This window comes from Vipera berus (genome assembly GCF_964194415.1).
Source record: "Vipera berus genome assembly, chromosome: 3".
Taxonomy (NCBI): domain Eukaryota; kingdom Metazoa; phylum Chordata; class Lepidosauria; order Squamata; family Viperidae; genus Vipera; species Vipera berus.
This window is the reverse complement of record NC_138204.1, coordinates 71,471,484-71,487,394: the sequence shown is the minus strand read 5'-3', so window position 1 is coordinate 71,487,394 and position 15,911 is coordinate 71,471,484. Positions and strand designations below refer to the sequence as shown.

The following is a 15,911-nucleotide window of genomic DNA, read 5'->3' as shown; positions in this document are numbered from 1 at the left end:
CACTTATCAGAGAATTTGATCTCTCTGATACCTTAAACATCTTTATTTTACAAATGATGTTGTGTCTAATAAATATTATGTAAAATGTAAATATTTATTTTTTAAAAAATATTCAGTTTCTCCTTATCCGCAACTGTACTACAGGTAGTTCTCAACTTACAACAGTTCATTTAGTGATGGTTCAAATTTATAACAGCACTGAAAAAAGTGACTTATGACCATTTTTCACACTTACAACCATTACAGCATCCCCATGGTCACATGATCAAAATTCAGATGCCTGGCAACAGGCATGTATTTATGACAGTTGCAGTGTCCCTGGGTCATATGATCAACTTTTGCGACCTTCTGACAAGTAAAGTTAATGGGGAAGCCACATTCACTTAAAAACCCGTGTTAACAACTTAATAACTGCAGTGATTCATTCAACAACTGTGGCAAGAAGAGTCGTAAAATGGGGCAAAATTCACTTAACAAATGTTTCACTTAGCAACAGAAATGTTGGAGTCTATTGTGGTCATAAGTCAAGGGCTACCTGTACCTGTATCTTTAGATTTGAAGATCTATATAGTCACAGTATATTCTGTGTAAACTCTGGGAAATGAAAACCTTTATAACTAGAAAAAGGGTCTTTATATCAGTTTGTGAAAAGATATGAGAAGATCACTTAACAAGTATATTGCTCTACTTCTGGCACATATATACATCCTGAACTTCTGGATTAATTTATTATAGGAGTAAGTTGCAGAGTGCTAGTCCTTGGCATTTTTGAAGTTTTTTCAAAGTTGAAAAGTTTATTGTAAGTTGCTTTAAATCTTTTAGACTTTTTTTAAAAAAAACCCCACACAATTTCTTGATTATATAAATGCTACATAATAGTGTTCTAACATTGGAGTTACATTGGAAAGCAAAAAGTACATTTTGAAAGAAGTCAGTAGCTTTTCTTCTATATTGTTGCCAAGATCACATATGGATGTGTCAGTGGGCAGAAGAGTGAAGATTTACTTGAGAGTGTCTGTACTTTTACCTACAGCATAATAGATAAGACACATGATTAAATGGCAACATATAAATATTTGTTAAATCCAGGTACTTTTTATACAGTGATGACAACTTTAATATTATTATTTGACATCAGCCCAATCTGATATTCAAAAGTTATTTATAAGCCAACTGACTTGCTTACATTCTCATGACAGGAAGAGAAGATTGTTGCAAGGACATTATCCGGTATCTTTGTTGCTTCATAATTCTTAAACATTGCCCAATAACCTGTCAAAGGATAAAAATTAGTATCAGTGATAATAAGTTGAATTCAGATCAGGAGAGAAAAGATACGATAATACAGAGGTTTCCATGTGCATTATCAAAATTATCCACTACATTTTAGTATTGCATAAACAAATGGCAATATCTTCTGAAAATATTACACTACAAAACTGTACTGCATTAAATGTAGTTTAAAAACAGAAGAAAAGCCAGGATGGATACACTATCTGAGGGCTTTTCAACCGGTGGTATGGATACCACCTGTGGTACTTTGGCACGTGGCAGGTGGTATGCGACCATCCTAGAGAAGTGTAGTGGGGGAGGGGAATGAGCTGAAGCTACCCAAGCCTGAGGAAGAGGCACCTGGAGCTGCAGGACTGCCAGGGCTCAGCAAAAGCCCCAGGAGCTCCGGCAGGACTCCAGCTGATTGGTGCTTCCAGAAGCAGCATGGAGCTGGAGGTGAACTGAAGAAAAAGTGGGGGAGGAGAGGAGAGGATATAAGGAGAGGAGAGCATATAAAAGGAGGTGGTTTGGGTGGGAAATGGGGAAAAAAGACAACAGGGAAAGAGAAGGGGATGGAGAAGAAGCTGTGGAAGGAGAGCTCGGCAGGCAGGGAGGAAAAAGAGACAGGAAAGAACTAGCAGCTGTTCCTGGAAGAAAAGGTCCTCTAGTTCAGTGATGGTGAACCTTTTAGAGACCGAGTGCACAAACTGCAACCCAAAACCCACTTATTTATCAATGGGTGCCAGGTGGGCATGGCCTACTGGGTGGGTGTGGCTGTGGTCATGGAAGATTGGGTGGATGTGGCCAAGGTAGATGTGGCCACCTCAATGTCACCCATGGGAAGGGACACCTGTGGGGGGTGGGCAGGGTTGAGGGAGATCCAGTGGGTCTCTGGTAGGTGTGGCGGTAAGCAGGAGGCTCATCCTGCGGGATAAGGCGAGGCAGGGTGAGGATGTCATTGCCATGGGGCAAGGCAAGGGCTGGAGCGACTGCTGCCTGACACCATCAGCCCCCGCACACAAAAGCCAGTGAGCGCATGGGGGCCGATGGTGTCCGTCAGTAGCCACAGCCTGCCAGCCCCTTGACCGTCACGCTCTGGGGCTCCGCAGCCCATCACCAGCAGCTCAAAGAAGCCACCTCCGAGATGGATGGTCGGCCAACAGCTGAGGAGGTGATGTGGGAAAAGGAGAGCATGTGAGGCCAGGAGGGATGGCGGGGGGAGGGAAACCAGCCATGCTGGGATGCATCCGGCTACGTGGACCTTGGCAAGTTAGCAGGCGGCTGGTTGAAGAGGAACAGTTGCCACCTCCGAGGCATGGCGCGGGTGCCCACAGAGAGGGCTCTGAGTGCCGCCTCTGGCACCCGTGCCATAGGGTCGCCACCACTGCCCTAGTTAGTTTTCTCCAGCCAGGAGAATGCAATCAACGCTGATGAAACAAAAAGCTGGGAGACGAGCATGTCGGAAAGGAGGTGGGTTTATTTCGGAAGCCAGTGGGTTCTGGTCAACTGGCAGCTTGAATGGATTACCACAAGAATTTTTATACAGTTTTTACAGCGTTTTGTAATTCAGAGGCTCCGTTGTGTGCTTTGGTTATTGGAATATTTTAGTCTGTTTCACAGACTAGCAATGAGTCCAAAGAGTTGCCTTCCGTAGGTTTAATCCCTGTAAACAAATGTAATTAGTTTTACCCCCTTATCTTGAGTCTATGGCTTTTAGGAAGTTTTCTTTGTAGGTAAACAAGCTTAATTTAAGGTTATCGCTTTTTGCAATTGCCGTTTGCTACATTGTTTAAACTGAGACACACCTGAGGGAGCTTAAAGAGGGGGGAAAAACATAGTCAGTGTTTCTTTATTCTGGGAGGCTTTTGTGAGTCTTGCTTTGTGCTTGATTCCTGTGTTTTTAAGGGTACAGTAAAGGGACTGGGGGGGCATTCTTACTACACCATGGAAAGAGAGCTCAGAAGGCAGGGAGGAAGAAGAGGAGAGGGAGAGAGGAAGAAGGACTGACCAGCTAGCTCAGGGGTCTACAAACTTAGCAACTTTAAGACTTGTGGACTTCAATTTATCACTATACCCATCTGAAATGTCCCTCTGACATTGTGGCCCAACTTTCTCCAACAACGGTTTCCACAAGAGAAAATGAAAATTGTCTAATACCACAGGTTTCTTGAGAACAGGAGGGAGCACTTCCTCCTGAAGTTCTGGCAAGACTATTCTCTCCTTCAAGGATAATCCATTACCACATGGATCCAATAATGTGTTGTCTTTTGAAAATTTTGATCAACCATAAAGGACATGGATCTAATAGATAAATGGCTGTGCTTACAGCCCCAAGGACCTTTATCTACTTCCTCAGTCCATATAACCAAGCCCATATAACTAACTTCCCCAGCCCAGGTAGCTTTGAGAATATTGAGTACAACTCAGAATGAAACCAAGTAACTTTATCTAATAGTTGCCTTAAATAACCTACACATAGCCCCACTGAGGTTTCACCAGGCCCTCCTTACCATGGAGGGATTGAGTTACCTCAAACAGGATTGCTGGCTTTCTGCAGATACGATAAGAAAACTATTCGTTTTGTTGCTTTTATTATTACAAAGTAATTCTTAACAAAGCATTACCATATTTTCCGGCATATAAGACTTTTGAACCCCTGAAAATCTTCTCAAAAGTTGGGGGGTCGTCTTATACGCCGGGTCGTCTTATACGCCGGAAAAAAAACATAAATCAGTCGAGTGTCCCCGTTCTTGCAAAGCAACTTCAAGCCTTAGTCCAGTCCCCCCTCCATCGTGACTCTCCCTTCCCACCCCCAAGAGCCTCTAAGCCCCTTCCCCTTCCCCTTGCAAACACCAGACCCCGGGAGCGGCAGGAAGCCCCTCACCCAAGCGGCATCTGAGCATAAGCAGAGCGCGCCCTGCTACCCGCTATCTCTCCCGGCAGACGCCCGCATCCGGCCTCGCAACCAGCCACTCAAATGGGTGGGTGGAAGGAAAAGCCCCTTTGGACTTCAAAAGGGGCTTTTCCTTCCACCCACCCATTTGAGAGCACATTTGCAGACGGAGCAGCCGCGCGTCTGGAGCCAAGCCCCGCCCAGGAGGCGGTCAGCCAGGTGGGCTCGGAAGACGCGCTGGAGAGGCGGGCTTGGGGCGGCCATGCTGAGGCCGGCTGACGAGGGCCACTGCGTGGTCTGCGGGCGAGAGGGGCGCCAGGCCCGCCGGAAGTCCCCGGAAGTTCCCGGAACGGGCTGGCAGGCACGCTCTTCCCCGGCCCGCCGGAAGTCTGGCTTTGCACCATCTGCATCAGACGGGGCTGAATCGGGCTTGTGTCGGACACTTGGCAACTGGCATGTAAGTATTTTCCGGCGTATAAGACGAAAAACCTTAAAAATCGTCTTAAAAGTCGGGGGTCGTCTTATACGCCGGGTCGTCTTATACGCCGGAAAATACGGTACTTGTTTGTTTGTTTTGTTTTATTTGCTCTTTGGACACCTTGCTTTCCACTTTGCCTGAGTAAACTTCCAAGGATTTTATTGTTTTAAAAGAATGTTTCATTATAATCTTCATCATATGAAAGACTATCTACCTATTATGATTTCAGGATTTTCACAAGATTTTCTGCTTTTCTGAGTTTGGGACAAGAAAATCCAAAAGAGGACACTTATTTGTCTTTCCTTAGAACAGCAGTAAAGGTACCTTGATAGAAGGGATAAATGCTCCAGCTGGACAAACTAGGGGTGTAAGGAGGATTAATCTGATTACTGGTAGTCTACTAATCTAGGCTACAGTAGTCCACAGAAGCTTCCTTTTTTAAACTGGGCAATTTTTGGAAATTTTTTGCCAACACAGTAAAATCATCATCTCTGCCAAGCTCATAACACCGTTTGACAATAAAATGAAGAAGGAAACATACTATAAATTAGACTTTTCAAACCACAATGCCTTCATAAAGTGTAGGTATCCATTTCCAAACTTTCTACAGACACAGCCATAGGTGAGATTATAGGAATTAACATATCCAAAGGATGCCCAAGTTAAGATAGATTGCACAATCTCCACATGGTTTCCAGATCTAAGAAAGCAACTGATGGTTAAGATTTGTTTGGGAAATCAAGCATTGTGTTGAATACTCAATGAATAATTCAGTCTAAGATATCTGGTAAGATTAACAATGTCACAGGTGATTTTAAAAGGAAAAATAAATTGCAATTTAAAAAATGAGGTTTTGGGGATAAATTAACAAAAAGAAAGAATAATCCTGAACACACATTTAGTGCATACCTTCCTTGAACTCTGGGGCAAGATTACTCCATCATCCCAGATCCTGGCAGAAGAGTAAAGTGCATTACTTTCATTTTGCAGCCTGGAAATATAAGAATTTTTTTAAAAAAAGATACACAGCTAAATCTTTAGATTTATATAATTGAAGGTTCTGTATGAAATTATTATGTGCTTAATAAACAAATGACAACATAAAGTTTTTTTCAAGAATGAGAAGCAGAGATTGATCATTAGATATATGCAAAACCCACTGTTTGGGGAATGTATCATTCTGGACAATTCTGGAATATTCTATTTCTCCACTGCACCACACTGATTCTGCTATCAGGTGGTAGTCTCAGGAAGTTAACTTTACAAGTTAGAAACAGTCTATGCTATTCTGGAATATACAGACCAAACCAGAAGTCTATTTCTGTTTCTGTCGAGGTCACCATGAAATGACAAACACACCATGAATATCTATTTTGCATTGAACCCTTAGACTCCCAACAGCTATCAAGGCAAACATTTTAGCTTTGGTTCATTTTGCTGAGTTCTCTGGGTCATCAGTCCTCAATCCATAAATGCTCTCCAAAATTAAAATGTGTCCTTCACTACCAAAAGACACTTTGCCAAAGCATTTCCAGCCCCAAAGATGCAGTAAAGACGTTCACATTTTTAAAGTTTAGAACTTACATACTGAATTCCAAAGAGACATGTAGTATTATTAATAGAATTGTAATGTCAATGCTTTAATGTTTTAATACACTTACTTCCCTTTTAATAATTTTAAGTCTATTTCTGGTTCTGAATAGTTGTTCCAAATCTCTGTGAATGTAAAACTACGTCTTGAGTCCACAAGGGCAATTCTTGCATTTGGCCAAAGAAACAGAAAGTTTGGATCAAATGATCTTCCACACTGAAAAGGTTAATATAAAAGCAATGAATTCAGAACAAAGCTCATTTTAAGTTAGCTGAACAAATTGATGACTTATGGATAACACTTAAAGTCACAGAAAGACTAGGAAACATAATGGCAGCACTTGGATCAAAAATTAAGTTGGATCAAGGTTAGGATCAGTACTTGGATGGAAGATATCCAAGAACACCAAGGATGCAAGACATATTGGAAAGTTAAAAAACATTCTGAAAGAAGGAAATGGCAAACCACTTCCATATTACTAAGGATATTAAATGGACGAGGCCATTTCCTCACCAAGAGGTGGTCTTCATTTCAGAAATGTATTTTTTATCTTAATAATTGCACAGAAATACTTGGGTTCCACATTAGAGACCTAAAATGACTGCAACAACTATAGCACTAATTAATTTGTATATTTTTATGGAAAAGTAACATGAAGCTCTTAAAAGAGAGTTCATGTCAAACCTCATTTTTGTTTCAAAGCTACTAATTGTCGAAAGGCTACTGAAAATCAGCATATCAGTTATTATTTTTATTTTATGATAGATTATTCATTAATTTTATAAAAAGTGCTGTGCTGTGAATGTTTGGACCTGGTGATTAGGAAAGGCAAGCTGGTTCTCACACATAATAATATCCTGACAACCTATAGTATCATCAGATCTAAAGAATACTTGGAGGACTTCTAATCAAAGGGCAAGAAACCTTAGATCATTCCCCCAAAACAGGATGTTCAGCATCTTACCATAGCATAACTTTCACTTCCTAAACAGCCACCAATCACAACTGTTATCTTGGGTACAGGGGCACAGGCAACTGCAGCCATCATGGAGGCCTGTGCCTTTAACCTATTAGCTTGATCTTCTGCCTAATTTGAAATGCAAACAATTGAGAGTTATTTTATTTTACACAGAGAGGTTCTATTTATTCCTTTTCATTAAAGGTTCACTTCATTACCCTGCTCAATCAGTTCTGATTTAGAATAGACTGATATTTTTATTTGCAAACAAATAAAAATAGAATGCCAGAAAATGTCTCTCTCCTAACATCCTGTCCAATATTTCCTGTTAACATCTAACCATTCTTCAGGTGCTTTGTTTTCAGCATGCACACACCCACATGCACAAACACAAGAAATAAAAAGATATGCATTTTTCAAAACAAATCCAAGCCATATTCCTGGTGAATAACCATCACTAGAGGTAAATATATAATTTCTTGTGTAGCTTGGCACTACAATTTTCATCTTAGAAACATACATTGTAATCCTTTTTCTATAATGTACTGTTGAATCAATGGAAGGAAACCAGGAAATCCAGCAGTAACAAATTAAGAGCTCCACAGGAGAAACAAGATATAATATTTCAGGATAATTAAATCTAAAGGTCCTTCAGTTGTTCCCTTCATCTACTGCTCTGCTTCTCTCAGAATCTACAACTATCAAAAGAGGCAACCTTTCCAGTTTGCTAAAAGTTAGAAAGAAATATATATATTGGTTTAACACTAGTTACAAACCACTTGTCTCTCTCCTAGCCAAATAACATCCTATCAATATTTCATGATAATATCTCATCATTCCTCAGTTGATATACAATACTCAAAGTGGTCTAGGTTTTCAGATTTAGATTTTCAGAGAAATGCCAACATTCAAAATTCCTGCCTGTCACAATTATATATAGCTTTACTAAAAGAAAAAATAGAACCTGTGAACATGCTCTTGAAAAAAAAATCCATAACATCTACATTTAACTAGGTGAGTACCGAATTGACCCTGACTGACTTAAATAAAGAAAGGTTGACCTGGTTATTATTAGGATGGTGAATTATGCTGGAGCTATAAAACAAATTAGAAAAACACATTCCCCAAAGGCACTGGAAAAACCATTTCCATACTGCTGCCAAGAAATCCATAGGAACACATGTGCGAAATCACTGTGAGAGGCTAAGCTTTACTTATCTTCTTGAAGGAAAACTGATCATCAATGAGCCAAAGGTTGGTTAGAACAGCGTTTAAAAGACCACTATCCTAGATCTCTCTTGCATTCTCCTACCTGGCATTATAGATATTAACTTTTTCTGAACTACTTGGGGCAGTGGAGATCTAGAGTGGGTTAAGACTGTTGCTCTTCACTATCAAGACTCTGATCTTTTGACCTAATGAAACTAAGCTTCCAAGTTAGAGCCATCTGAATGCATTTTGTATTAGTTGCTTACCTGTATGAGATTGGTTGCCTCTGCAGTATATGGAGCAGTATTCATGAGAAACAGAATAGGAATGTTTCTTTTGCTACAAAGCTGTATGAAATGGCAACCTTTTAGAGAAGCAGTCTGTGTCAGCTCACCATTGTTAGCCACTATTCCAACTAGCTCTCTAAGAAAAACATAAAATACAGTCTGTAGTAAGAACACTGGACATCCTGAAGTCAGAACAGCAAATATTATCTAAACATTTAATAAAATCACCTTGCAACAGCAATTTAAAAAGCAACTTAAACAAAATGTTTTGTGTTTCTTTTATTTCACATCAATCCTACATACTTATTTTTTAAAAAAAATCTTATAATGCACTTTGTAATTTTTAAAAGCTGGATCTGCATTTATTTCCATTTTATAGAATTAAGCAAATATATCAAGCAAAGCCAGCTGAAACATTAGAAAATACAATTTGAGATGAAATATTAGTGGGGGGGGAAACTAAGTTTAAAAAAAACCCTGAGTTTTGAGATAAGATTATTTCTTGGAAGAAATTATGAGAATGATGCAATTAAAAGTATTAAATATAAAGTAATAACATAATTGTATATTTTAATACAGCCTTTAATAAAATATAATTGTACAATAAGTATGAAAAATAATATCTGGACTTATTGGCCTAAAAGAACTAAATAATTTAACCATTAATTAATTTAACTGTTTGCAAAAAATTATTGTAAAACAGCTTCTGAAAATATGTCTGACCTGCTCACAAATTAGTTTGGCAGCTAACAATGCAGTGGGTTATATTTTTGCAATGCTGTCCTATTCAGTAAATACTACATGGTTCATCAAAGGATGAATACATGAAGGAAACACAAGTTTCTACTGAAGTGATGAAGTGAAGACCAATACAGGAAATAATTACATGTGTTTGCTACAGGATTTCAAGCTGTTGGTGCATTTTTGGCAACAAGCATTGGCCTAACTTATTTTTATATTGAACCATTTAAAAAAGCATCTTAATAATTACATATTCACCACTGGGGAAATCAAAGAGTTCAAATTTGCAGTATGCTTTATTAATTCTGGCAAAATAATTGACTTTCTAACCCTACTTCAAAATCAGGTTAATATTATCAGAAAGTATTAGGATCTAAAAAATAGCTCTTTCAGCTGGTTTTATAGACTGGATTTTCTGAACAAGAAACCATTACGTAAGAATACAGTATCACTAATTTGCTAAAATAGAAGAAGTGCAATAAAGTCTAAAGGATTTTGTTATACTGACTGGACTAAAACAGAGATGATCAAAACACCATTGAATTTAGAAAAAGCAGCCTATTCTAATACTATATTTCATTCTAAAGAGGCTGTATATGTAAGAATAGTGAAGAATACTGTAAGAATGAATGTTATGAAAGACTGCAAACCTGCAATGTTATGTATGAAAAAAGACATTCTTACTAGCGTTTGTTAAGATCCTTTACAGTAATTTAAGGCTAGATGAATACTCGTAATCAAGCAGCACTGAAGAATACAGCATGGAGGAATACATTTTTTTCATACAAAATACTTCATAAAACAAATTGAGATTTTTAAGGGAGAAAAAGTAGGATTTTGGTATGCATCATTAGTGCTGTGGTATCTAATGCAAACACACATCAATGATAGGCTAGTTACCATTAAAAAAACCCTTCCCTTTTTATGACGCTGTAGTCCCTTAATTCGGGATAAGAGTCAGGGTGACTGGATGGAGCTGAGCATTTTCTGGCCGGATGCCCAGCATTCCCATACTACATGCAATAAAAATATTGTTGTAGGGAAGATGAAAAAGCAGATTTCCCCAGGAACTGAAACAACAACAATACGCAGAGGACTGCAACTACCCAATGATTTTATTATCTAAAACAGTGTTTTTCAATCTGTATTCAGGAGAATCCTTAGGATTTATTGGAACTTGATTAGGATCCATGAGAAACTAAGGACAAAAATAAAAGGTCACTTGAGCTGAGTGAATGCTCTATCACAACACCGTTATCTTTTCATCAGAGGGTCTGGAATTATTCTCTCCCTTTTTTTTAACACCCCTGATCTAAGAAAGCTTATAGGGCTTCAATTTCAGAAAATATTCATTTTTGAAAATGGTTTTTGGAAGCTGGCAGTAATTTGTAACACATAGCCTTCCAATTTTTAAAAAATAAAATACTAATTAAATGAGCTTTTAAATGATGAAAGGGGCAAAGGAGCCTAGGTCTTGCAGCCTAAAAAAAGGCATAAGGGAAATAACACTTGGCAGCAATTAAAATTAAGATAACAATATCTGATTTTTGCAGATACAAAATCCCAGCATGTTTTCACAAGGATAAAATACATCCAATTCTTATTCAGGGCTATTCTATAAAGGTAATTCAGAAGTAAATCATGCAAAGTTCAAAGACGATTACCTCAGTATAAGAATACGTAGGATTGCAGCATCTGAAATGCACACATATTACAATACTGGGGTAATCTAAATAAAATGACTCAATTGCAGTTAATAAAGTTAAATCATTTACCGGTATTTCAAAAATGCATTCATATAGTTAAAATAACCTGGCCCAGTTATTTTATGTTTCACTCTTACCCTTCTATGTAGGCAAATCCTGTTACTAAAGTTATACCATAATTAGCTTTGAATTCCTGGAATCTGCTGCCATCTATTATTCGACTCAGAATCTGTAAAATATTGTTTAAAAAAATGAAAAATCAGTATGAAGTCGCTTTCCTTCAATAAAAAAAATTATTGGCTCATTTTCAACTTTGATAAGAAAATCAAATCAAATATAGAATTATGTACAACTTTTTAATTTGATGCTTAGGCCTTAAATGTACACTCAGAATTTAATTTCATTTTCAGTGTTAAAAATCTTTCTTTTAATTAATTAAATCACCTCAACAGAATATCTACACTTAATGCAGAGCCTCTCTCCGAGGGAGATGCATGGTTCAAAAATCTAAAAAATTAATTAACTAAAATATAATTGCCAGTGACAATAATGGCACATCAAAATTAATAGAAATCCTAATAAGTCCCTAAATGTTTTTTTGAATAACATCTCTGAAATCTTAACCAACTTTTTAGATATATACTATAACCATCACTGAAGAGTAAAAATATATGTGAAAATATAGGTTTACTCTTCATATATGAAAGACTCTGACCCACAAAAGATATACCATAATAAAGCTTGATAAGAGTTTGACATGCTCTAGCTCAGGGGTAGGCAACCTCGGCTCTTTTATGACTCATGGACTTCAACTCCCAGAATTCCTGAGTCAGACTCAGGAATTCTGGGAGTTGAAGTCCATGAGTCATAAAAGAGCCGAGGTTGCCTACCCCTGCTCTAGCTATTCTTACTGTTTTCAGTAATAAAAAGCTTCCATAAATGATCTAAGCAGATTAAGGACTTCAAGACTTCTATTTTAATCACTGTTTTAAATGCCCAAATAGGTTGCTCAGCCTTCCTAAATCAGATCTGCAGTTGGATTCTTACCAATTTTATATGTAATGTGTAACTATAATCTTGTGGTGCAAGTCCTAGGAGGTCATCATCACTGTACAAGGGATTATCAAATTCTAGATTCTCTTCTATAGGAATTACATAATTCAGTGTTGAAACAGCAATTTTAATATATTCAAATGCTTCTTTTTCAGAAGTTGCAAAATGATCAACACAGCCACTGATCCTGAAAGAGATATTTCCTTTACATGTAACTAATGTAAAATGCAACAATCAGGCTAAACCATTAATTAGTATTAGTATTAGTATTAATATTAGTATTAATAATGAAAGTATGAAAAACTAAGATCTCTTTTAAGTAATAGTTAGACCCCTGAAAAATATTAAATATGACTTTATACTACTTCAAAATGCACATTTGAAAATATTGCCACTATATTAGCTTATATAAAATACACTAATCTAAATAGAGATACGCCTGTGTGCAAGACAATTTACAGTCACTCTTCCTAAGTCAGATGGCTTCTCATGTATGACAGTACATGGGCAGTACAACATACAAATAAGGCTATACAACAATCTGGATTTAAAAGACAAAATGTAATTTGGCTTGCATTTAAATAGCTATTACTTAAATGCTTATAGCACCTTAAAAGCAGCTGCATCTTTTATCCAGCTCCATCAGCAATCTCCACTGGTGACATAACATTATGGGAAGATGTATTTGGTTAAAGGCATTCTGAACGGGACTAGTGAACATGGTGATGCATCTACTATTATTGCAGCATTCACAAAAGTTAGAGATTCTGTTTTCAAAGCAAATAATGGGACTCAGCCCTTTATGCATTTGAATCAAATTAATTCTGTATTGGCAAAGCTTAGTTTGGACTAAGAAGTTGTTCACTTTCATGATGTGTTTATTTACATGAATGGAAGCAGTTGAGAAAGGGAGGAAAGAAAGGAATGGATGATGTTGAGAAGATTAGGAATAAGACAGTGGAATACGCTAGGCTGGAAATCTGTTCCTTTCTATTGTACTGAGACGATCATAATAAAGTATAGAAGCATAAGCCAGTAAATCCCTTGGGGAGGCAATGGAAGTAGGGAAGAGAAGAAAAAGCTGGAAAGAAGATGAGGATAGGTTGCCTAACACTCAGGCTATGTAGAGGAGGGTAAAGAGGAAAATGTGGGCTAGCCTTACCTATTCCTCCTGTAAATCTGTCTATATATTGTTTGCACCAAAACGTGGAACAACGAGAACCAACAAAATATCCTGGCTTTGTTTCTGCACAACTATGGCTGATCCAAAATGGTTTAGCATATCATCCAGAAAGAGGCTTTTTTTTCAGATTAATCATAATGATGCAGGTTATGTTATGGGTCCCCTCTAAGTAGGGGCCATCTAGTGGGACTGAGAAGGGCCTTCTTTGGGGCGATTCCCTCTGTGGAACATTATCCCTGTAGAGATAAGATTTGCCCTTGATATTCTTTCAAAAATCTCTGGTGATATGGAGCCTGCCGAGTGGTTTATTTGATTGTTGTCATCGGTGGCAGCGGCGGGGGGTTCACTGGGTTTTGTATTTAGGGTTTTACTTCTGTAAGTAGCCAGGAGTCACCGGAGTTACCAGGGTTGAGCAACCATATCACTGTATTACCATTTTGTGCACACCCCTATTCATGCTATTTTGTCTCCGGTCTCCTGACTATTTTGATAATTCTCCTCTGGACATGTTCTAATTTGGCAATTTCTTTTTACACTGGCTTTGAAATATGCTTTTCAATAGTTTTGAGTATATTTCAGGCAAGCCTTCATTATAGAAAATTACTTAAGACTGAATGTACAATTCAGTCAATATTAAGAACTAAGAAACTAATGTTTTACTTAGCATGCACACTGGCTCCTCCTAATTCCTCAGGATTAGTATCCTCTCCTGTGGCTGCTTTAACTAAAGGGGGACCACCGAGAAACACTGTCCCAATTTTATCTACAATGGACGTTTCTTCTGTCATCACAGGAATATAAGCACCTCCAGCAGTACAGGAGCCACATACAATTGACACCTAGAAGACACACCAAGGTTACTGTGTAAGAAAAAAAATGAAATTAAATTTAAATTTTTAAGTGAATTCTAAAGGCATGCTATCTTCATTACATATTTCGGAGAAGCAGCATTTAGTGATCTCAGAAAACCCCATAGTAAGATAAGAATAAAGATTTTTATTTCAGGATACAGAATCAAAACTCCCTTCTAAATTCTACACTACAGCAAAAATAGCTAATATATAAACAATATATTAATAAGAAAAGAGAGTGTACATCTCTATCATGTAACTCTGGTAATGGTGGGAAATCTGTACTTGGTTTGATATAATACCCCAAATCAGACACAGACTATTGGAATTTTGAAATGCCTTATGTTTAATTTTTTTCTGAATAATTTTATATGACGCGCTTACTGTGCCCTGCTAATTCGTTGCAGAGAACAAGATAAAGTTAGTAAAAAAAAAGTAACTTAAGACTGTTTTTTAAACTTATGACCGTTGCAGCATGTCTTGTGTTCAACATGATTAAAATTCAGAAGCTTGGCATCTGACCTGTGTTTATGATGGTTGCAGTGTCCTGGGATCATGTGATCACCTTTTGCAACTTTTTGACAAGCAAAATCAATGGGGAAGCCAGATTCACTTAATAACCATGTTATTAACAACTGTAGTGATTCATTTAACAACTGCGGTAACAAAAGTTGCAAAATGTGGCAAAATTCACTTAATAGCTGTCTTGCTTAGCAACAGAAATTTGGGGCTCAATTGTCCTAAGTTGAGGACTACCTGTAAAGTGTTAGCTTTTCAAGATTTTATTTGTTCTTTTTTCATGCAGAAACTGAATAAAGCTAAAGACCAAAATTTACAAATTCTAGGTTTGCCTAGACCAGGCATGTCAAACTCCCGAGGAATAACCTACCGGTGTTCTGCAACGCACTTCCTTTGCTTTGTCTAAAGAATGTGCCTCCGGCCATCTGCCTTATCTCAAGTCCGAGGGGAAGAAGCCACGGAGAGACCCAACAGCCTTGAGAACGGCCCCTTAAACCAGAGAGCTATCTACAAAATGTTTTCTGAATCATAACAGAATTCCAGCAAATGAAAAACAGCAGCTCCTACATGTCTCTTCTGAAATTATTAAGTGTGATGCTCAACAGTTGTTTATTCTTCTGCTTATTACTTAATTTTGCTGAAAACACATTTTGAAATGTACTGTCCAATGTAATATTATACCTGAGGGATTTTCAGTGCAGACATTACAGCCTGATTATAGAATATTCGGCCTCCATGGAATTGGTCAGCAAACAGTTCAGCCTAACAATTCAGAGGCAGAAAAGAGCAAAGGAAAATAAGCGTCAGCAATGCATAAATTAGAGCCTATACATATCATAATTTTGCATTTTAACAAAAGTCATATTAAGTTTCTGTATTTCTTTCACCCAGGTTTAGAAAAACAATGTTATACAGGTAGTCCCTATGTTACAACCATTCGTTTAGTGACCATTCAAAGTTACAACGGCACTAAAAAAAGTAATTTATGACTGTTTTTTAAACTTATGACCGTTGCAGCATGTCTTGTGTTCAACTTGATTAAAATTTGGATGCTTGGCATCTGACCTGTGTTTATAATGGTTGCAGTGTCCTGGGATCATGTGATCACCTTTTGCAACTTTTTGACAAGCAAAGTCAATGGGGAAGCCAGATTCACTTAATAACCATGTT

General features: G+C 37.7%; 1 protein-coding gene across 4 annotated transcripts in view; it reads right to left on the bottom strand.

Moving 5' to 3' along the window:
- Positions 1–883: 883 nt before the first annotated feature.
- LOC308665767 (biotin-dependent 3-methylcrotonyl-coenzyme A carboxylase beta1 subunit-like) overlaps positions 884–15,911 on the bottom strand; it is a gene marked incomplete at its 3' end in the record, with an annotated part of 31,705 nt that continues 16,677 nt past the window's right edge. For 2 of the 4 annotated variants that reach the window (XM_081323965.1, XM_081323966.1), the window contains 10 exons: positions 15,423–15,503; positions 14,032–14,210; positions 12,183–12,375; positions 11,273–11,364; positions 8,668–8,824; positions 7,199–7,321; positions 6,305–6,450; positions 5,553–5,634; positions 1,187–1,272; positions 884–1,027 (listed from right to left, as the gene is read on the bottom strand). In XM_081323965.1, coding sequence (XP_081180091.1) covers positions 1,024–1,027; positions 1,187–1,272; positions 5,553–5,634; positions 6,305–6,450; positions 7,199–7,321; positions 8,668–8,824; positions 11,273–11,364; positions 12,183–12,375; positions 14,032–14,210; positions 15,423–15,503 — 1,143 coding nt within the window. Of the gene's footprint in view, positions 1,028–1,182; positions 1,273–5,552; positions 5,635–6,304; positions 6,451–7,198; positions 7,322–8,667; positions 8,825–11,272; positions 11,365–12,182; positions 12,376–14,031; positions 14,211–15,422; positions 15,504–15,911 lie in introns of those variants that run through there. The other 2 variants (XM_081323968.1, XM_081323967.1) reach the window with 2 other exon arrangements.